Source organism: Sorex fumeus, unplaced genomic scaffold, assembly GCF_029834395.1.
Source record: "Sorex fumeus unplaced genomic scaffold, SorFum_2.1 ptg000035l, whole genome shotgun sequence".
NCBI classification, from domain to species: Eukaryota; Metazoa; Chordata; class Mammalia; order Eulipotyphla; family Soricidae; genus Sorex; species Sorex fumeus.
This window is the reverse complement of record NW_026606092.1, coordinates 9443467-9466456: the sequence shown is the minus strand read 5'-3', so window position 1 is coordinate 9466456 and position 22990 is coordinate 9443467. Positions and strand designations below refer to the sequence as shown.

At 36.6% G+C, this 22990-nt stretch overlaps 1 protein-coding gene across 2 annotated transcripts in view; it reads left to right on the top strand.

Moving 5' to 3' along the window:
- The window catches only part of KCNJ3 (potassium inwardly rectifying channel subfamily J member 3), a 171452-nt gene that overhangs the window by 5542 nt on the left and 142920 nt on the right, over positions 1 to 22990 (top strand). For both annotated transcript variants that reach the window (XM_056117637.1, XM_056117638.1), the window contains exon 3: positions 7153 to 7369. In XM_056117637.1, the coding sequence (XP_055973612.1) occupies positions 7153 to 7369 (217 nt within the window). The remainder of the gene's footprint in view (positions 1 to 7152; positions 7370 to 22990) is intronic.

Here is a 22990-nt window from a genome sequence, read left to right as displayed (position 1 = left end):
CATGGTCCAGAGAGATGATAGTAAAATCTTTAAGAACAAATCAACTAGATAATTGTTGGACCAAAACCCTGAACTAAAGTGATAAAGATAATTTTTTCATAAAAATATTATTTTGTTTCTTATTTTATTTCAAATAAGCATCAAATTTTTTTCTGAGAAGATTTACCCTAACATTCATTTATTTCAAAGCAGTGGTGTTTCTTGTCTAAAAAGTTATTTTTTTACTCACTTTTTTATTCTCCATTTACATGAATACTCAAAATTGGATTTTATTATAGTTCCTCCACATATGAATGTGTCTTTATTTTATCTCTTGCACTTAGATGTGATAATTTTTAATTCTATATGACTTTATATAAGTGATTCTTTTTGTCAGTTGATCTTGGCCAAACTGTACTTTAGTTTTGAATCTATTTAAATTATTAGTTTATATATCTCCTTTAAAAGAGCTGCAGATGGATATCTATTTTAAAAACTTGTTCTTTTTAACATCATAGAAAAAGTATCTGTGAAATCTGGGTACTTCAGTACAGGGGGAGTTTCATTTGTGGAAACATTATCTGTATTTTTAAAAACCATAGTTCCTTATTATCCTCATTGGCATCCTCTGAAAAAAGTGACAAAGACATTTACTTGAGTTCTTTATAAAAATCCTTTCATTTAGGATTTTTTTTTAAAAAATAGGCATAGTATGTTATTTTGTTAATTTTGTTCTTGATTTTTAATGTGGTTCCTAAAAGTACAGTGTGCCTTGTGCTCAGTGTGAACAGAAATAAAAGACTTAGAGACCCACAAATAAACAGTGGTAGGCAAGAACATATGATAAAGAAAAGTAGGAGAAGGCTTTTGTGGGATTTGAGGGTGTTTGTTGAGTAGGAGGAGAATGTGCCAGAAGGGTTACAAATCTCGTCCACAGTTATTATAAATTCCCTAAAAGGCCCTCGAGAAATTATAAAACCATTTTTTCATTTAACTGTATAAAAAAACACACAAATCTATCACAATATAAATTACATTCCACTCTATGTGATACTTTCTTTTCATAAAAGTGAATATGTTTCTATAGGATAGTTAGCTAACATTTTAAATGTATTTATTTTAGCCTTGATGTATGGTCATATTTTTTTATGTGACAATTCATGAAATTTCAAAAAGTCCAAAGAAATGCAGTTGCAGAGCAAGACAGACCCCAACTGTGGACAGTACAGATAAAATTAGATGTCTGTGTTCCACTCTGCCTGGATTTAAATTTGATATGAATATACCAAAGTCATGCCTATTATTTATTTGAGTGGCAAGGCATTATTATTTTTGTCTCTTTTTATAGAACCTACTTTTGGCTCATTTCCTAATTTTAGTTTCCTGATAGAACTTTTACCTCATTCCATGGGATTCCCCCCCCACACACACACACTTTAGCATATATTATACACATACACATACAGAGGTAGTATACAGATAAGTAAAATGGCATCTCTTCCCTTCTCTTCCTTCTCCTCACCTCTTCTTTCCTACCTTTCACCTTCCCCCTTTCCTTTCCCCTTCCCACTTTCCTTTCCCTTTCCCCTTCCCCTTTCCTTTACCCCTTTCCCCTCCCCTTCCCCCTCCTTCCCTCCCCTTCTCCCTCCTTCCCTCCGCTCCCCTTCCTTTCCCTCCCCTTCCTTTCTTTTCCCTTCCCTTTCCCTTTCCCTTTCCCTTTCCCTTTCCCTTTCCCTCTCCCTTCTCTTCCCTTCCCTTCCCTTCCCTTCCCTTCCCTTCCCTTCCCTTCCTTTCCCTTCCCCTTCCTCCCCTTCCCACCCCTCCCCTTCCCTCCCCTCCCCTTCCCTCCTCTTCCTTCTTCCCTTATTTCCCCTACATTCCTTTTTTCTCCCTTCCCTTTTTCTCTCCTGCCCCTCACCTTCCCCTTCTCATATCTTCCATCTTACCTTGCCTTATCTCTTTCTTCCCATATACTCCTTTTCCCTACCTTCTCTTTCCCTCTCCTCCCTTTTTCTACCCTTCCCTCCCCTTCCATCCCCTCCACACTGACCTTGAACACCTCTTTCCAGTAGAGATTTGTGGAAGGTGACATGTGTGAAGCAAGATTTAAAACATGAAAGAAGTAAATCTCATGAATCAGATGTTATTGATTAAGGAACTTATTCACAAATCCCAGATTCAACCAAAACTAGGAATAGTTATCATTAAAACATAGACTTATGAGTTAGACAAAGGCACAAAAAACATAGATTGTATTGGTGAAGTTAGTCCCTGATGAGTGAATATGGAAACTGTCCCATACCCATGAGGAACTTGATCACACGATTTGCTTGATGCCAAGATACACTAAGTGTGCACCCCAGAGAACTATGTTTATGTCTATTTAAATATTCAGTGGTCTTTCACTATATTTGGAAGATATTTATTAATTAAATGACCAGAATCTGAGTTTTTAATCTCTTTATCTACATTTATTCAGAATTATAATTGATAATCTTCTAGACCTTTTTGGATTTTTTTCCTTTCTTTGAAGTGTTCTTCTTTTATGTGTTTTTTTTTAATTTAGGAACCATGATTTACAAATATGTCCACATTAGAGTTTCAGGCATACAATGTTCCTAAATCATTCCAACCCTCATGTCAACTTTTCTCCACAACTCATGAATCAGATGTTATTGATTAAGGAACTTATTCACAAATCCATGGACTCAACCAAAATCTGTTCTCAGATTTCCTCTCGTCCACCCAACCTGCCTTCTTATCAGGCACAATTTTTAAGTTAAATTATTGTGATTTAAAAGCCATTTTTGAATTTTAATATAATGCAGTCATATCACATTGACTGCTCCTTTGAAGTTAGTACATTAGAGTCCAAAAAATGTACAAATCCTATGTTCTACACACATTCATTGGTGTAAAATGAACATAATAGGAGCCTTTATTATGAAGAAGAATTTAAATCTTATTTAAATGCCACATCTAACTGTGGTGAAATCATTTCTACAAAATAATTTTTCAAATACATAATATTATAAAGTTTTGGTTAATAAATCTAAACAAAGTTGAACCTTTAGATTGATTTTTCTCTTACCTTCATTCTTTGCTATAATGCATTCAAGCAGAAAAAAAAATTTAAAGCAGGAAGATTTTTTTCCTTCCCTCCATTCCAAATTGAAATAGATATTTATAGAAGTCATTCTAAGATCATAGTTTTTTTAAAAAAATAATTCTATACTTTTTAATAATTCCCAGTTTCTTTTTCTTTTTTTTTCTTTTTGGGTCACACCCGGCAATGCTCAGGGGTTACTCCTAGCTCTGCACTCAGGAATTACTCGTGGTGATGCTCAGGGGACCATATGGGATGCTGGGAATCAAACCTGGGTCAGCCACATGCAAGGCAAATGCCCTACCCGCTGTGCTATCGCTCCAGCCCCCAAGAATTACCAGTTTCTATGAGCCTGCTTTTCGTGACCTAGTATAATTTTTCATGAAAGGCATAAAAAATTATTTATTTTATGATTTTAAATGATTGATTCATCAAGTGGAAGTCAATGATAGTTACAACTTTTAAGGATTTAAATTTACTGTGTCAGGCTTAAATTTTTGATTTGCTTGTATTACAGAGAGAAACCATAACTGCTTATACTTTTTTCCTAGGAAATGATCATGGTTCTGCGATTTCTTTGGAATTAAGAGGTTTATGGTTTTGATGACTATTATCAAACTACTTTATTAGTGAAATATTTCTTCTTATATATTTCCTTGGGGAGCTGGAGGGTTGAGCCACAGCTGGCTATTCTCAGAGTATTCCTGACTCTGCAAAGGAGACCCTTTACTGAGCTGAAGAATTGAACCTGGGTCAGCTGCATGCAAAGCACGCACCTTATCCCCTGGGCTATCTCTCTAGCCCACTCCTTAAAATGGCATCATAATGGTTACACTTGGGGCCTGAGCAGTAGTACAGCAGGTAGGGTGCTTGCATTGCACCCAGTTGACTGGGTTCGATCCCTGGCACCCCATATGGTCCTCCCAGCACGACCAGGAGCAATTCCTGAATGTAGAGCCAGGAGTAACCTCTGAGAGCATTGCTGGGTGTGGTGCCCCCTCGCACCCCCAAAAAGTAAAGTAAAACAAATGTTATGCTGAATTTTCTCTAAAATTTCTTTTTACATAATTAAAACTTCTGGATACAATATGATAATTAAGAGCTAAATAAGAGAATTTGAAGCTGATGCCATACCAGTCCTTATAACATACTTAAAATACAAATCACTGTTTGATTTTATACAGGCAAATATGTAACTCCTCTTTATCCTTGGCTTCTTTTTCATATCCTTGCATCTAGTAGTTCCTTGAACAAAAATCACTCACTCCACTTGTATGAGACTTAAAACTAACAGGCTTTTTTTTGCCCCCCTCGCTCCAAAATATCTATGGAACCACACCAGAATTGAAAGGCCATGGTTAGAATTCTTGTAAGAATAGAGTAGACTGTGTATGCTTCTGGAAAAAATTGTTAGGTCCATTTATTTTCTGAAACATTCTAAGCTTTTAGTTGAGTACTGACAAGGTAACCTTGCTCTCCCCAGCAGCTCAGACTTAAAACAATTCCACCACCAATCCCCTGCCACACTCATACCATTAACCAGAGAAGCATTCTGTTTGAGTCACAGTGATCAATGCACATCCCTATCTCTTACAGTGTCACCAAAGCAAGCAACGCTCATGGCGGAAAGCGTATTGCCAGTTGAAATACTTTGATGGCATAACAAAAGATTTACCAGAAAAAAACACTGTGGCTATGTATATTACCTCTTTTTTTTCTTTAAAGAAAGGTCAATGATATAGGATCTTAGGCTATATTTTAATAGTTATGCACAAACTATATTTGTCTGCAAAATATATAAGCACAGAAGCCATTTCCACCCCCCACCCACACCTCAAAATTAGATATTATTAAATTTCTGTCCGTTGTCAGCTTTGTTTCTGCGATGTCTTGAATACAAAGCATATAGGGGTGATTTTTGAGTACATAAAATGCATTTTTTGAGGGGACCATATGGGATGCTGGGATTTGAACCCGGGTCTGCCGCATGCAAGACAAACGCCCTATTCGCTGTGCTATCACTCCAGCCCAATAAAACACATTTTTAAAATCATAAAATACATAGTGTTTCATGGAACATGCATATTTGGGTCTAACTTACTAACAAATTAATTAGTTTACTAAAAATAGTATGTTATTCATTTCAGTTTGGCATTCTCCTAATCGCCTGTTATTTTCACTCCGTTTCATGGGTTGGTAAATGATCAGAGAGTATAATATAGTTTATTAATGATTTATAAGTGTAAATAACAATTATATTTAAAGGAAAATATTTTAATTTTGAGGTTCATATATGATAATTGAAAAGACATGTCCTCCAGGGGAAAATTGTATGTAGATAAACAGAAAATTCATCTTTAAAGCTTTTTCTTTTTGAAGATTCACTTACTAAAGAACAAGAGTTTAGAATCACTAATAAAACATACCAAATTTTATTATTTAATTGCAAACATCAGAATCACACCTTGTGTTTATATAACACCTGTTTCTTTGTAGATGAAAGAATAATGAAACAAAAAAATGTCAAAAATATTTTTCATTTTTTATTTTTATTTTCTATCATCAATCCCTATACAACTGCATCATTGGAAAGGTTTGTGTTTTCCTAACATGACAATAGCAACAGAAACAGATTTAGGTAACTTGAGATAGTTCCAAAAAGAGCTTTTTCACACTGGACTAGAAATTCCTAGTTATCTCCAACATTGGTTGTTAGGGCAGCTGTTTTTATTTTACACTATCAGATTTTTCCGTGGATATCCTCTCTCTCTCTCTCTCTCTCTCTCTCTCTCTCTCTCTCTCTCTCTCTCTCATTCTCTCTCTGTCAGTAATTTTTTTTTCATCAATTGCTCTCTGGACAATGAAAAAAAAGAAGTCAATATTTTTGTTATTTTTTTCCTACAGAATGAAAATTCCTGAATATCGCTAGTGACAGATAATCTGTAATTCTGCTGATGTTGAGTCTATAACAAATAATTACCATAACAAATTTTCCCCAATTTGAAACTCCTGGTTCTGTTTTCTCCTGGAGGACATCTTATTAAGCCACATTTCTCAGTGTTTTCAGACTTATTTACTTACTCTACATGAAAAACTGATGTGTATCTTAGGATCCTTGGAATGAGGATTTTTGTTGGACAGACCATTGTACAAATCCTAGTTTGTTTATTGAATTAAATTTGTAACACGTGTTAAAATACATTGAGTCATTCCAAACCTATTGGCCACTCGTAAGTTTCACCAATGAAATTTTTCTGCAGTAATTTCTGACTGCAGACCCAGAAGTAATCCCTGAGCATCGTTGGGTGTGACCCAAAAAGCTGAAGAAAAAAAAAAAGAAAGAAAACTGTTTAACTGGTAGAATTTTAAAATTGCTTTTCAGTGCAAAAAAAGTTCAGCTTAGTGCAATGTTTTACTACCTTTCAAAAATTAATAAAACAGAAATAAATAAATGTAATGCAGTTTATTATTAGGAGTCTGAAAGCTGTTAGCTAACAACATCTGCTTTTTACTTTTACTATATGAACTGTTGTTTGTATAGAAATTTAATATGATAGTACCTTTATTTTAGTTTTTATCTATTTGCTGTATTTCAAAAGTCTGCAAAAATTATTCTGATTTACTTAATTACAATGTAATAAACTTCTTCTTAAATTATAAGTGTGCTTTAAGATAAACTGCATAAGATTTGCTTACTTATTTGCTTTCTGAGGAAGGAAGCTGGCATACAGAGTTACCAGCAGTGATTTATGTCAAGCAGTAGCACATGGACACTGAGTTCCACAGTTTGTGTTAACAGTCATTGTAGGACCAGGCAGTTCTCCAAAGAATGAGGGAATGGTAATTATAGTAAGTTGTGTATTATAAATAATGCATGTATGTTCCACATGAGCTATGTGGGATTTGGGCCCAATTGCTAGAACATAGCTGCATAATGATTTATTTGGATTTTGTTGCAAGATGATGGATAGCGCAGAATGTTGGCAATGATGTAAATTACTGTTGGGTTGCCTTGAAATTTTTAGTGCAAGTGGTGATTTCTTCTTTTTTTCTGTGTGCTTGTCTAGTCTCGGCAGACACCTGAGGGTGAATTCCTTCCCCTTGACCAACTCGAACTGGATGTAGGTTTTAGTACGGGGGCAGATCAACTTTTTCTTGTTTCCCCCCTCACGATTTGCCACGTGATTGATGCCAAAAGCCCCTTTTATGACCTATCCCAGCGAAGCATGCAAAGTGAACAGTTCGAAATTGTTGTCATCCTCGAAGGCATTGTGGAAACAACAGGTGAGTAAAAACTTAGAAATAACAAGTTTTCTTTAGTCCACAATAACTTGTCTTGAACTGGGCTAAATGTTTCAATTTACAACAATGAGAGTAATGTCTTGTTTCTTACTTCTTTGTAATGTCAAATTGGTACTCCTTTGAAATGAAAGTTTTAACTGTGATCATTGCTTATGTAATGTTAATTCAGGAATACTCACTGCAAAAAAAAGGGGCGGGGGGAGTGTGACTCCTTAGAAATGATTGTGATGTTCTATTTTAACTGCAGATTTGGATTTCCTAGAATCATAATATTCCTTTAAAGACTTAAGATTAAAATAAATTAAGATAATTACTGAGCAGCCTGAACTCAGCATGCACTTTCCTGCCTTAAAGATGGTGATTCATCGTGTCATTGATAGAACTTTTATATGCTACTATGTGCAAACTCAGTGGAAAACTCCTTATGTGTATGCATGTGTGTGAGAAGAGATTTTAATTTTAATGTGGGGCAGGAAATTTCCTTGATGAACCATGATCTAAAAACTTTTAAATTTGTTTTAGTTTCAATATAACTACTTACTTACATTATTCCTAACGATGCAGTATGATATTAATACTACCCAAATAAAATTTACTTCTTCCTTAGGCATGTTGGCAGGCCCAGAAAAATAACAAAAATAACAAATTGTGTATAGACACATACATGTATGTGTGTATCTTGAGGTTAACTCTTTCTACTAATAATGAGAAAACAAGATTATTCTTAGCTCTCCCTTTTTCAGTATCCTTCAAATGTTACTTATTGTTTGTGGAGTAATATTGAAAGTACCATCAGCCATACCATGGATACACATATGCAAGTTTTATCCCAAAGTACAAAACGTTGCATGATAAAAGATATCCCATCTTCCCAACAGTTTTGTTAGAGAAGCTAAGAGAGAGGCATGCTTTTGTAATTCTCATACTTCTGTCACATAACTCCTGTTTGAAGAAGATATTTAATTTCTATTAGCTTCCTTAAAGTGAAAATGATATAACAAAGCTGCTTGTCTTATTACTGTTGTTGTTAGCACTTGGGTTCAAAAATTTAAGTTGTTAAGAGCAGTGAGAAAAGACATAATTCAGCCTATACTTGGTATTTGATTTATGTGAACTTTCAGATGATTTAAATCCTTTAATTAAATTTTTATACTTAAGTTTGGAACAACTTAATATTATATTCCAAAAATTTTGCATATTGGGACCGGAGAAATAGTAAAACAGGTAGGGCATGAGACCTGCCTGGGTTGCATTCCTGACACCCCATATGTTCTCCCCAAGCTTTGTCATGAGTGATGTCTAGAGCACAGAGCCAGGCGTAAGCCCCGAGTATAATAAAAGTAAGTAAAGTAAAGGCCCTCCCGTTGATCATCGATTTGCTCGAGCGGGCCCAGTAACGTCTCCATTGGAGACTTTGTTGTTACTGTGTCTGGCATATCAAATACTCTCAGTAGCTTGCCGGGCTCTCCGAGAGGGGCGGAGGAATCGAACTCGGGTCGGCCATGTTGGCTGCGTGCAAGGCAAACGCCCTACCGCTGTGCTATCGCTCCAGCCCCCCAAGTATAGTATACCTAGTATATTATAATAGTCCAACTATACTAAGTGTAATGTAGCCCAACTATACTAGGTGTAGCCCAACTCGCTTACAAAAAACATTGTCATATATTAATAAATCACGGTCCTCCCGTTGTTCATTGATTTGCTCGAGCGGGCCCAGTAAGTTCTCTATTGTGACACTTGTTACTGTGTTTGGCATATCAAATACGTCACGGGGAGCTTGCCAGGTTCTGCCGTGCGGGCAAGATACTCTCTGTAGCTTGCTGGGCTCTCCGAGAGGGGCGGAGGAATCGAACTCGGGTCGGCCGTGTTGGCTGCATGCAAGGCAAATGCCCTACCGCTGTGCTAATAAATAATAAAATCAAATCAGGAAGAGTTTAAGAAATTTTATATATTTTAAGAAAATTTATATTTGAATTTTTATCTTTATTTATTTATATAATAATATATTATTACAATTTAAATAGCAGATGTTGGATGTTTAGTGATTTATTCTTTAGGATGTTTTTATGTTTGAGACACCCACTAATAGAGTATGATGTGCTTTAATGTTTGAATCACTGAAATGAGTGAAATATCTAGATTGCTTGAAAAAAAGTGAAAAACTTGCAACTTTCACTAAGGTGTCCTTCCTCCCATCCTCTCTTTCTCCCAGTTTTCCTTCTTCCCTTTCTTTGCTCCTTTCCTCCTTTGTCTCTTCCTAAATATTCGTTCATCCTTCCACCAATCCAACTGATTATTTGTCCATAATTCTGTTTGCCGTCAGTTTCTTTGCTTTTATAAAGAGTGAAAATATTTCCCCACCAAAACACAGTGCAATTAATAAAACCATCAGGAAATTTGACAATGGCACAATACTGTATAGTTCATAGTCTGCACCCATTGCTGCAATTCTTTTCAAAGTTATTTTGTTTTCTGTGGTTCAATATTAATTTAAGGATTATGGTTTTTATTTATTTTTCTTTGTAGTGCTAGGATGAGATAGTTTTTTTGAGAAGTTGACCTTGACATACTTGAACAATACAGACTAAGTGTTTTGTTGTGACTCTAAGTTTGGATTTGTCTGGAGATTCTTTAGACATGAATTCTTTTAATATTGAGATTTTGCTTCAATCTGGAAATTATAAAAGAAAGCTGAAGCTGCTTGTTTTAATATATTCCTATGTATTTGTAGGAACTTAGCATTGAAGCAACTCAAACATTGTAATGTCTGACAGGAAATCCACTGGAAGTTTAGAAACAATAAATCATTAAGATTAAAGTTCAACGATGATCTTCTTTCTTTTTTTTGAAAAAACAATGAAAAATTTTTAACAAGAATATTTTCCACAGAAAATGTGAAAATTTAACTCAAGATTGAATTTTTAATTTACAGATTGCCTTTTACGGAAAAGAGATTAAAGTCTGCTTCCTCTTAACTTCTTAATTAAGCTTATTTTCTAGATCTAATATAGCAAGACAAACAGTAAAAGCATTACTCATAATTTATAGAATTTATTTTCTGGAAAATTTATCTGACATTTTGTTTGTGTATATGCCCTCACTAATTAAATCTTGCACTGTTCAAACTCTGTAAATCTGTCTATATTTCCAGAGCTCCCTGAGCTGATTAAAAATAGCATGAGCATTTTTATGTGCATATTTTATTTGCTAATTTAAAATTTTACTGAGTAGTTTTAGGTTCATCTTTAAAGATGTCTCTTTCTTTATCCTTCCATTCAAAACAATTCTTACTTGATCACAATAGTTATGGCTTAAAATAAAACAGAGACAATCTTTTGGGATGTTTTAAGTCAGCAATATGAACATTTTTATCTGTCATGTTTTTGGGATCAGAGCTCTGTGAATAAGCTTTCAAACTTTTATTTGATGTAAATTTGATTTTATTTTGTATCCAAGTGTCTATCACGTTCCTGACACTCCATTTTCATTCTCCGTTCAATAGATAAGTATTTGAATGCCCGCTGTATGCTTATAGTATGATAGACTTTGAAAGTGTATTGCCGAATGTTATGGTGACCAGTGGGTCTCCTTCTCTTTCAAAGGGTCATATTCAAATTGGAGAATGCAAATTCTAAAATAAAAAGCAATCAAGATATTTTCAGATGATGTGTGTGGGATTAAAAACAACAACAACAACAACAAAGGCTCCAGTGATAGTTCAGTGGGAAAGACGTTTGCGTTGCAAGTGACCAAACTGGGTTTAATCCTAGGCTCTTTATAGGGTCTCCAGGATTGATCCTTGAGTAGAGTCAGAAGTAAGCCCTGAATACCGCTGTGTGTGCCCTCCAAAGGAAAAAAAAGTAACAAAAACAAGGCGATGGTACAAAATGCATGAAGGCTACTCTCAGTTGCTATTTAGGGAGGGATTCCTCTGGGATGTATACTCCTCAGCATCCTGACCCCTTAGGAGTATAGCATGACAGATACTGTGAAAATGAACCCCAAAAGTGGAAACCTTCCTGATTTAATCCAGGAACTAAGAGAAGGCAGAGTTTACTGGAATAGAGTGAAAAATTAGAGGGCAAGAGGCTGTCTCCACACTGGAAACTGTTGCACTGACAAGGTTTTGAAAAACCAAAATCTATAATTACAGAAAAGCAGTAGTTTAACTATATATTTTTAAAAAAAAACACTTTTTTTTTCTAGTGGGGTCGTTTAAAATGAGTGATTTTATGTCTTAGAAATATATTAAATTTTAGACATTCTTAACTTTTGTATTAATAATAATATCCTCCTCCCACAACACCCTCTGCCACACACATGCTCACACTCTATCCTCTGTCTCTCTTTCTCTGTCTCTTTCTCACACACACATACATACACACATGGATTACACACACAACATACACACACACACACTGTTCACTTCCCCTCAGACCTCATCAGAAGACTTCTGATCTCACAGTTTTTCCCTTTTCATTGCTCTCTTTTCAGCAGGAATGGTTTGGACTGGGTGAGAGAGGGAGGGCTATTGCTTAATTAGAACTACTTCTGATTCCTTGACAGTTTCATCTTTCAGTTTCAGGATTCAGAATAATTCCCTCCATCCCTGGGAAATACTTCGCAATAATAAGATTCAGGCATTCTCCCTTCTTGCTTTAAATGAGTTAGATTTTCGCTCCCCACAAGGAACACAGGCTATCTCTTCATTTAAAAACCTTTGCTTCTTCGCTCAGTCAGTGAATTCCTAAATCTCAGTTACCTTTAACTCTTGCTCTCTTTGTTTCTTCTCCCTGGAGAGAGAGCAGTGCTAGAGGCAAACAGCATTGCAGATTTGGCTCATTAGAATTGAATGCTTTCAAACTTCAATCTGCTCTTTGCTGCTATTTGGCAGACTTTTTAATTGTCTTTTCTGTACTCCTCTGCTCTCTCCCAGTGGATCTATTTTAGACCTTTTCTCTTTCCTATGCCCCCAGTCCCAGCTGTCCTCTCTCTTCCTTGGTGTATCATCTCTCCACCTATTCTAGCAAAAGAAAAAAAGCAGCACTTCAGTTCTTACACATTTTTGAGCTCTCATCCTTTCCCCCCGGTTATTTTATTTTCCTTTAGTGGTGTCTTTGTACACTTGTGTTTTGGGGGCAGATACGGGTGGGGGAAAATCTACAATCCTCTCCCAAATCATCTCTGCTAGAGCTAATTACGTTTCCCAACACCTGTGATTCAAGTCCCACAAACTTCATATCCATGATACCTAAAATTGCACTGACACTATTTTCTCTCAAACATTTCTACATTTTTCCTTGTGATAATCCTGGGATTTGTTATTTTATACTCAGAGTTCTTTTGGGGATTCAGAAATATGTTCTCCCCTCTCTTGTTTGTTATTTCTTCTCATTTATATTCTCAGTTACTCTGTTTTGCATCACTGCCCCTTCCTAGCCTCTTGTGTCCTGTGAATGTTTGCTAGTGTCCATCCTTCCTTTAAAACTCAACTATTGTCCTTTTGTTTCCCTGTAATGAGTTTGCAAAGTACTCACAATTTCATCTTTTCTTTGACTTCAAGCTCTCAAATCTCTTACAATTATGTTTTTATTTTTGTTTTTAATTTAGGGCCACTCCCAGCAGTGCTGGGGACGATTCCTGGCTCACTACTCAGCATCATACTCAGGGATTTTAAAGGGACCATGTGATAATACCAGGCAGGATTAGAACTGAGTACTTCCACATGCAATATACTCTATCCCTATGAACCATCTCCTGCCAACTATCTTGCTATTATTTTTTCCCTTGGATGTTATTATTTTATTACACTCAACTTGTCCAAATACTATGTCTCCTCTTACCTTTGAATTTCATACTTATTTGGGAAGTTGTATCATTAATACTTGCATTTTTTCCAGTTTTCTTCCCATTTTTCATTATTCTATTCAAATGTTCATTCAGTATGCAAATGGTCACGGTCATGGTCCCCCCTTGTTCATCAATTTGCTCGAGCGGGCCCAGTAAGTTCTCTATTGTGACACTTGTTACTGTGTTTGGCATATCGAATACGTCACGGGGAGCTTGCCAGGCTCTGCCGTGCGGGCGAGATACTCTCTGTAGCTTGCCGGGCTCTCCGAGAGGGGCGGAGGATCGAACTCGGGTCGGCCATATTGGCTGCGTGCAAGGCAAACGCCCTACCCGCTGTGCTATCGCTCCATGCATGCAAACATCTATTAAAAACATGTATTATGCCATAGCACTACTTTAGCAGTAGCCACCCCTCAAAGCTGGGGGAGAGAGACAGGATGCGTGATGTATTGATGTGGGCCTGAAGGTTTGCGGCTTAGACTGTTACAAGGAAGGTTGCTTCTTGGGGATATATATGCCTGCACCCTGGGACTATACCCTGGAGGAGAAGGGCAGGTGCATTGTGGGACAAAGTATTGAATTCAGAGCTTCATACCTACAAAGCACTTAAGTTATATCCCTGGCCCCTAAACACCGTTGTTCACCCAAGAGACATGTTTCCTACCAAAATAAAATTCCTGTTCTTGTGGGTACGTACATATTTTTATATCACTGTCATTGTCACTGTCCTCCTATTGTTCATTGATTTGCTCGAGCGGGCCCAGTAATGTTGTGAGACTTGTTAAATGTGTTTGGCATGTTGAATAAATCACGGGTAGCTTGCCAGGCTTTGCTGTGCGGGCGAGATACTCTCGGTAGCTTGTCCGGCTCTCCTAGCGGGGGCAGAGGAATCGGAGGCACAGGAATCGAACTCTGCTAGGTCGGGTCCGCCACGTGCAAGGCAAACCTTACCTGCTGTGCTATTGCTCCAGCCCATCCTTTTATATAAGAAACAAAGAACAACATACAGGATCTCACCTAGGGTGTTAGAAAGGGAGAAGTGACAAGGGATAAAAACAAACAAAGATGCAAGAAAGATAGGATTTTCTAGAAAGGGAAATCAAAAAGGACTGTAGTAAAGCATTTCTGCTGGGATTAAAATATGGTACCTTCAACACAGCAGGGATTGAGAGGAAGGGAGAGCAATTCTGACAGTGGGATCTGCACTTGTCAATAGTCCACGGGAATAGGACACCTGGTGCCACTCTTGCTAAATAATAATTTGAGACTTAGATCCACCTCAACCCACACGCCAGTACTGCAACAATGTCAAAGTTGTCTCTGAAATAGTTTCAGTACATGAGATGCACTTGCAATATCTGTCTGTTTTTCCTGAGCACCTAAAGGCCATGTGTTTTTATTTCTTCTTTAACTCACTTATTAAAACACTTTTCTAGGACTTGGCTAGTGAGTACATGCTCATTTAAGAAAAATAAAAAACTTTATTTTAAAGTTCAACTTCAGTAGCGTTAACATAATTGATTGTTAATTTTTTAGATGTACACATTCAGGTATTATATTTGTTGTTATGTAACTTACTTTTGTATCATGTATTGATGCCGGTGGAAGTGCTTCAAGATAAACAGCTCATATTAAATTATAATCCTTTATATAATTATTTAAGTTATATAATTATAGTCAATTATATAATTAAAAGATATATAATCCTTGTATATCATTTATTTTAATAGGTTCTTATATAGTAAAATGTATGTATATATACATATATATCTACTTTATGTTATCTTTCTCCTAGTGTGGGGTTATTAGCCACTTATGTCCTCACAAATGAAATGCTTTCAAAGTTTATAGTTTTAATCTATCTGTCATCAGTTTCACCGTTTTATGGAGATTTCTGAGTAGACTTTTTATAATAAAGATGGAATTCTTGAGTAAAAAGACAAATGGATATGGTGGTTTTTAGTGTCTGCATCAGTGTTGCTATCAGCAAGCTGGTACCAATTTAAAACTATAAATGAAGGTATCCATTTCCTAAGAACCTGACAATATGGACTTTAGAATTAACTTTATTTTCACCAATTTGACATCTGTTCTTTTTCTAATTGCTAGTGAGATTAGAATTATTATAAAAATTAACTGAGTTTTATATCTAGAGTTCAATTACTATTGCAATTTTATTTCTAACAATTTTAATGTATCAACTAGTGATGGGCCGGCGTGATAGCACAGCAGGTAGGGCGTTAGCCTTATATTCTATTTCTCCGCCCCTCTCAGAGAGCCCGGCAAGCTACCGAGAGTATCTCACCCATAAGGCAAAGCCTGGCAAGCTACCTGTGACTTGTTTCATATGCCAAAAATAGTAACATGAAGTCTCACAATGGAGCTATTACTGGTACCCATTCGAGCAAATCAATGAACAATGGAAGGACAGTGCTACAGTGCAGTGCAACTAGTGATACTATTAACATTATTAATAGACCATCTCCCATAGATTTTATACTCTTATTAAAATATATTCCATATTTATATATAATTATGATTTTATCACAGTTAATTCATGTGTGACTTATTCATGTGTGACTTATTGCATCTCCAGATAAAGTGTAAAGCTTTCAATATTGATTTAGAAGTTTGTTTTATGGTTATTTCTTTTTATGTCAAGGAACCAAGGTGGTAAGTCCCAATAAATACTGCTGATCTGTTCATTGTCACTTTATTTTTTTTTGAAATTTCATATTTTTTCTTCTAGCTATGAGTATACTTTACATATATCTTGATGTAGTGAGTTGATGACTATTTAAAATATTTAACATAGACATTGTGTTTGGGTTTCAGTCATACAAGTTCATTGTCACTTTAAAGTTGCTTTCTTTTTATAGGAGTTTTTCCTGTGTGGCAAATTATTTATTTTTGTGGGAAATGAACTATACCCCATGATGCTCAGGGTTTACTCCTGGTTGTGCTCAGGAGATCATATTCTATGCCAGGGACTAAACCCAGGTTAGCTGTGTAATGGGGCAAGCATCACACTTGCTGTACTACCCTGCTGACCCCATATTATTTCTTATAGGTAAAAAATCAATAAATTATTTGTGATTCTCCATGTTATATTGTGCCACATGGCACAAAAATGACTAAGGAAAAAGTCTACAGTGCAGTGGGAGTGAAGGTGATTAAAATTTACACATAACAGATCCATAATAGGCTGCCATGAAATTCTGAGATTTTCCTAAGGATATGTTGCAATGTGACCTCAGACAGGATGGTGAAAAAGAAGTTCATCATGAGGGTAAGATGAGCTGGACAGAAAGACAGAATTCGTTATCTTTGTGCAATGATTTTTTGTTATGTCTTAGGTGTAGAATATATAGAAGGACACTGATTGGAGATGAATCAATCCTTAAGTCATAGTTTGGATCTATTTAATAGCAGGCAGCAAGATATTGGAGGATTTTAAATAGAAGAGTGCAATGATCATACTTGCTGTATCTAAAGATCCCTCTGGCCAAGTGTGGAGGATGGATTGAGTAAGGTTGAAACCGGAGACAGACCAGTTATTAGGCTATTACAATAGGCCAGACCAGAGATAATTGGGTCCTGCCTGGAATTGTCTGGCTCAGGCAACTGTGTGTTGGAAATAATGAAAAAGTCCTCTGGTTTACATGTGATTAAATGGAAATGAACGAGAGGGGACTCAGAATTCTTCTCACTTTGAAATTCCGTGGGCTACTTATAAAAAGCAAAAACATACAGTGAAATTAAAAGAGAGAGAGAGAGAGAGAGAGAGAGAGAGAGACTGAGGGAAAAATAGTAGCTTGAATAATTAATGCTTTTCCTTACTAGAGAAATACTGATTTTTTTTTGATGAATGAATCATGTGAATAATTGAGATTTGGCTATAATTTTTGGTTAATAAGTCTATTATATATATAATGTTGTCATTTGTCACTTGTCACCTTGTTGGTCATTGATTTGCTCAAGCGGGCATCAGTAATGACTCCATTTGTCCCTGTCGCATGCTAGCGTAGTCCAATGGCATATTGGGGCTCTTTCAAGGTCAGGAAAATGAGACCAGTTATTATTACTATTTTTGGCATATCGAATATGACACGGGTAGCTTGCCAGGCTATTACTAATGGAATTAATTATTACTTCTTTATAATACACTAGGAGATAGTAATAAATACTGCCATAACTGAGGTAGCACTCTCTTGACATTGTGTGACCAGCATCATTAGCTCCAATCAGCAGCTCTTACTGGTTTTAGCTGGGATTCAAATAAGGGGCTTCTTGTTTTATTACCATATTTCTGCCCAAATTGCTTTTTCTTTTACAAGAGTTAATGATGAGCTGGAGAGATTCTATAGGCTTTAAGATGACTGCCTTGAATGTGGCCAACCCTGGTTTGATTCCAGTCACTACATGTGCCCTCAATCATGTCCAGAAGTGATCCCTGAGCAGGGAGTCCCAGACAGAGTAAGGTGTGCTCTTCCCCTCCAAAAAAGACAAATAAAAATACAAATTAAAATATTTACTGTTGTTTCACAAGTTCTTAAAAAATTATCTGATGTTTCACAAGGTTTTTAAAGTCAAAGTCTATAACATGTGGGTCTGTGGATATCGTAGATCTCTAAAATTCTCCTTTTAATAACTTCTATAATCACATATTGATTGTTCGAGGGGGCTGAACCTCACTGGTACTACTCCCAGTTTTGTGCTCCAGTATTGCTCCTTGGGGTGCCAAGGGTCAAACAGACATTGTCTGCATACAAGGTATATTTTTCTAGCCCCAATTGGTTATTGTGATTTTCTTCTCATTTTTAGAAACACCTATTCAGCAATTTGAGTCAAAATAAAGCTAACATTTCTGGGGGCCATGCCTTTGTTGACATATAACCATTGTATTACTTTTTTGGCAATTAAGTAATTTACATTTTAATTTACAACCTATTTTTGCATTTTTGTGGGAGAAATTCCTGGAATATCATTTCCTTTTGATAGACATGAAATGGGGTAATCTATCGCCTCAGTTGTTCTATAACTGAAAGGTTTTCTGACATGAAACTCTGTCTCTTAGGAGACCTGAGAAATACTAGAAAGGTTTGTTATCTTACTTAGATGTCTAAGACTATCTAGGATTTATAAAGTCTGCTTCAATTTAATTGAGAAAGTTCCTTTATTAATAGTGGAATAAGATTTTCAAATGTATGACTGGAATAAATAAAATAAAATACATAAATAAGATCCACTATTTTCATTATTTAGTCACTGTCAGAAGTGAAGTCTAATTAATAAAGAGTTGGACTTTTAGTGGCGAGCTTATACCATATGTTGCTTTTGACATATATCTATATGTTACATATCTGAAACATAATGAATGTCTCCACTAAAAATGCAGTGTTCTTACATGTTATTTTTACTATTATCTTTGTGGAAGATTTAACTAGCACAATTCTTAGATTCAAATCTTTCATCTATTGTGCAAAAGCTGGCATGAGTAAATTGTGGGCATGAATAGACTAGGGAAGATTAACACTATATTTTTCATAACATGGTTTAAGTCTGACATGAATAAAATGTCAGCCAGTCTTATGGATGATCTAGTTGATTGCTGAATGTAGACATACGAAAATTTTAATTGGGGAAGGCAGTTTAGTTTAAGATGTAGTAAACATGGGCCAAGCAATAGTACAGCAGGTAGGCCACTTGTATATTGCTGGCCCAGGTTGGATCCCTGGTATCCCATCTGATCCCCTAAAGACCAGCAGGAGTAATCTCTGAGCACAGAGCCAGGAGTAAGTCCTGAGCAGTGCTGGGTGTGACCCCCAAAACAAATGAAAACTGTAGTATACAGCCCAACGATAAGCAACTTTCCAGGTGAGATTAGTTAACTCATTTTAAGGGCATATTTTAAGTTGAAGCCTGAGGACTCAGCAATCTACTTTGGAATTCCATTGGATGCTTATTGAAATGCTGACTAGTAGGTGCTTGCCAAGACTAGTGTTTCTCAACAAGGGGACCACAGGTAAACATAAATGAGGGCCACAGCATGAAACATAGGGCCAACTGGAAGAATAAGAGCCATAAGAAGGCGACAAGATCAGAATGGGCCACGGTTGGAAAATGGTTGTAAAACCTGGGGCTAGACTTACCTAGTGTTTGTTACCTAGACCTTGCCTGCTGTTAAAATGTCTAGCAATTGTGAACTAAGAAAGTTTTTCATTTTTAATAAGCATGTAGATTATAATTAAGAACATTAAAGCCATGCAGAGCAGAAAACCCCTATTGAACTTGACAGACAACAACAAAAAATTAAAATATAATTCTTTTGTATTGAAGCTTGAGAACTCTTCAGTAAATAGAAAAATTACAACTATTTCTGAACTAACTTCCACCACTGTCAACTGTCACTGTCACTGTCCTTCCATTGTTCATTGATTTGCTCGAGCAGGCCCAGTAACATCTCCATTTCGACATTTTTACTGTGTTTGGCATATCAAATATGTCACGGGTAGCTTGCCAGGCTTTGCCATGCAGGAGAGATACTCTTGGTAGCTTGCCAGGCACTCCGAGAGGGGCAGAGGAATAGAACCTAGGTCAGCCAGGTTGGCCACACGCAAGACAAACGCCCTACCTGCTGTGCTGTCGCGCTAACCCATTCCACCACAATACCAGTTTAAAAAATAATTTCATTTTAATTACCATCATTTACAGTTTTACACTTTCTATGATTGGGTTTCATGACTGCAACATTCCATTGCCACACCCATCGCCAACAGACAGTTTCCCTCCACCATTGTCTCAGACTCCGCCCTCACTCCATATTGGACCCCATCACTTCCTTTCCTTCCCCCACCCCCACACCTCAGTGCTGTAGTAAGCCTGATTGTGTTGAATCAGTTCTCAGGTTCTGTTGTCTTTGGCCTTTTGTTATTCCCCTATTATGCATCTTTATATCTCTCATATGAGCAAGATCATTCTGAATCTGCTTCTTTCCTTCTGGCTGACTTCACTCAACATGATACTCTCCAGTTCCATTCCCAATATCATTTCCTTAGTGGCAATTGCATGAGTTTCTCTTTTCTTATAGCCTAGCAATATATTCCATTATGTGTATCCTATAGTCTCTTTACCATACTTCCTTATGTATACCATAACATATCCTAGTTTGTCCAGTTGTCTGTTCTTGAACACTTTGATTATTTCCAGATTTTGCTGTTGTACTATAGTATCTTAATCACCGGCATTGCATATAGTTCGTGGAGCACCACCAGGAATAATCCCTGAGTCCAGAGCCAGGAGCAGCCCAGAGCATGGCCAAGTGTGGCTTCAAACCAAAACACAAAACAAAAAACATCTTAATCCATTACATTAACATATGGTAAATATAAAATAATCTAGTTCTGATGGCTGAAGTCTTCTGTTAGCAAGCTTTGTGTAGATTCAGACTATGTTCATCATTGTGGCCAAATGCTAACTAATGTGGGTAGAAAACAGTAAAAATCAGGAGTGTGAATTAAAATGCATGACTGTTTTCATTATAACCAAGAACAAGATGTGATAGCAATTGTGGAACACTGTGTGAAGATGTAATATAAATGCCAAACAAGAATTCTAGTGATACACATTGAGGGAGAGAATTTTGATTTTTGTTATTGCTACACTAGCAGTAGATCAGAACCCTTTGTGAGATTATTTACTGTTTCACAGGAGAAAGTACCATTAAGCATATCGCAGAGTTCAAAAGTATAACTTGTCATAATTTTACACTAAAACCAACGCTACCTATTACTCATTAAGGTGAAACCCTTTGAGGGTTTTCTTTTCCTTGGTAAATTTAGTGAAGATTGAAATTAGATAGAAATTTACTTTTAAAAGCAGTGATAGTAATATTTGCAATAAACAAGATAAAATTTCTATTAAAAACTACAGATTCTAGGCCCAATTTGACATCACTTCACTTTGATTAATTATTATTGTTCTTTCTATGCCTTAGACTGTGTGGAAGAGAGCAAAGATTGTTGACCCATTTAGCATAGAGAGAGAGATTTCATTCTAAGGAAAGTCATGTGGTAAATCACTGATACTACTCTTATTGTTGCTTTTAGAAATAAAAGTTTAAAAAGATAACTTATTTTTATAAATGTCATTTTAACATTATTAATGATTGCAAAACAATGCTGTCACCACATTGAGAACTTCAGTGGAGCAGGGGAAGAACAATTTATTGTTGTCAAAGTGCCTTACCTTGGGGCATAACCTTACTTATATTGATTATGTGTGGGGTAGATTTGCTGACCTTCTCCTGCCACAAATACACCGGCAAGCCTGGGAGTAGCTCTAGTAATTCCTGTTTCCTGCTTCAGAGAATAGTGATTGATGTTTAAAACATCTCAGAGAAATGAATCAACCTAAAAACACTGGGGATAGAACAATCTAAGTGTCCTTTATATTTGTCCATTTTTTCCTCTGTATATCTTTGTTTTCACTTTTGTTTTCTGGGTCACAGCTAGTAATGCCCAGAGCTTACTCCTGACTGTGCTCAAGGATCACTTCAGTCGGGGCTTAGTGAACTTTATCGGGTTCTGAGAATTAAACCCTGGTGGGCCCCTGCAAGGCAGCACCCTGTCCTCTATACTATATTATATCTCCAGCACCTTCAAACTTTTTTTTAATTTTTGGGTCACACCTGGCAATGCACAGGAATTACTCCTGGTTCATGCACTCAGGAATCACTCCTAGCGGTGCTGGGGGACCATATGGGATGCTGGGAATCGAACCTGGGTCAGCCGCATGCAAGACAAACACCCTACCCACTGCGCTATTGCTTCATCCCCCTCTAAACAAAATTTTAAGAAAAATATAGCCCTTTGTCACTGTCCTCCCGTTGTTCATCGATTTGCTTGAGCGGGCCCAGTAACATCTCCATTGGAGACTTTGTTGTTACTGTGTTTGGCATATCGAATACGTCACAGGGAGTTTGCCAGGCTCTCTCGGTAGCTTGCCGGGTTCTCCGAGAGGGGCGTAGGAATCGAACTCGGGTCGGCCATGTTGGCTGCGTGCAAGGCAAACGCCCTACCGCTGTGCTATCACTCCATAGCCCTTTAATTTAAGAAAACTGAATATTTTGTTTAATTTTAGTTTTACTTTAGATTAATCAATTAGGTTGTAAGATGGCCCTGCCATATGATTTTAGAGACTGGGTGAGGCATTTTCCTTGCACTTGCCCTGGTTTGATCCCCAGAATCCCATATGGTTCCCTGAACCATCAGGTGTAATTTTTGAGTACAGGGCCAGGAGTAACCCCTGATCATTCATTGCCAGACATGACTCAGAACACAGAAACAACAAAAGGCAATTTTAAGACATCTTTAATCCTAATAAAACCAAACCTGCACTGTATATCTAGTTGCAGATATATCTGATTGCTTAAAAAATATACATCACATCACAGTTTAACTTTGGGAATGGAGATTCACAAGATTTGATCACCAGAGAAGGTTTAAAACCTTTTGAACGAAATGTAATCTGTTTGTAGATGAGCTCTCAGCACTTTTTTTTAGTACTTTTTCTGCACTAAGGGTTTACTTTCTGACTCATGCTCCTGAATCAGCAGTACTCTTGAAATGGCTCCAATCCTTCCATATTTGGCAGCACTAGTTAGAGAATGTAGAGAGAGAAATGATGTAGCCTCTTTGTATGTGTGTATTTATTCAGATGAGCATTATTGGTTCTAAAAATGTTTTTTGCATG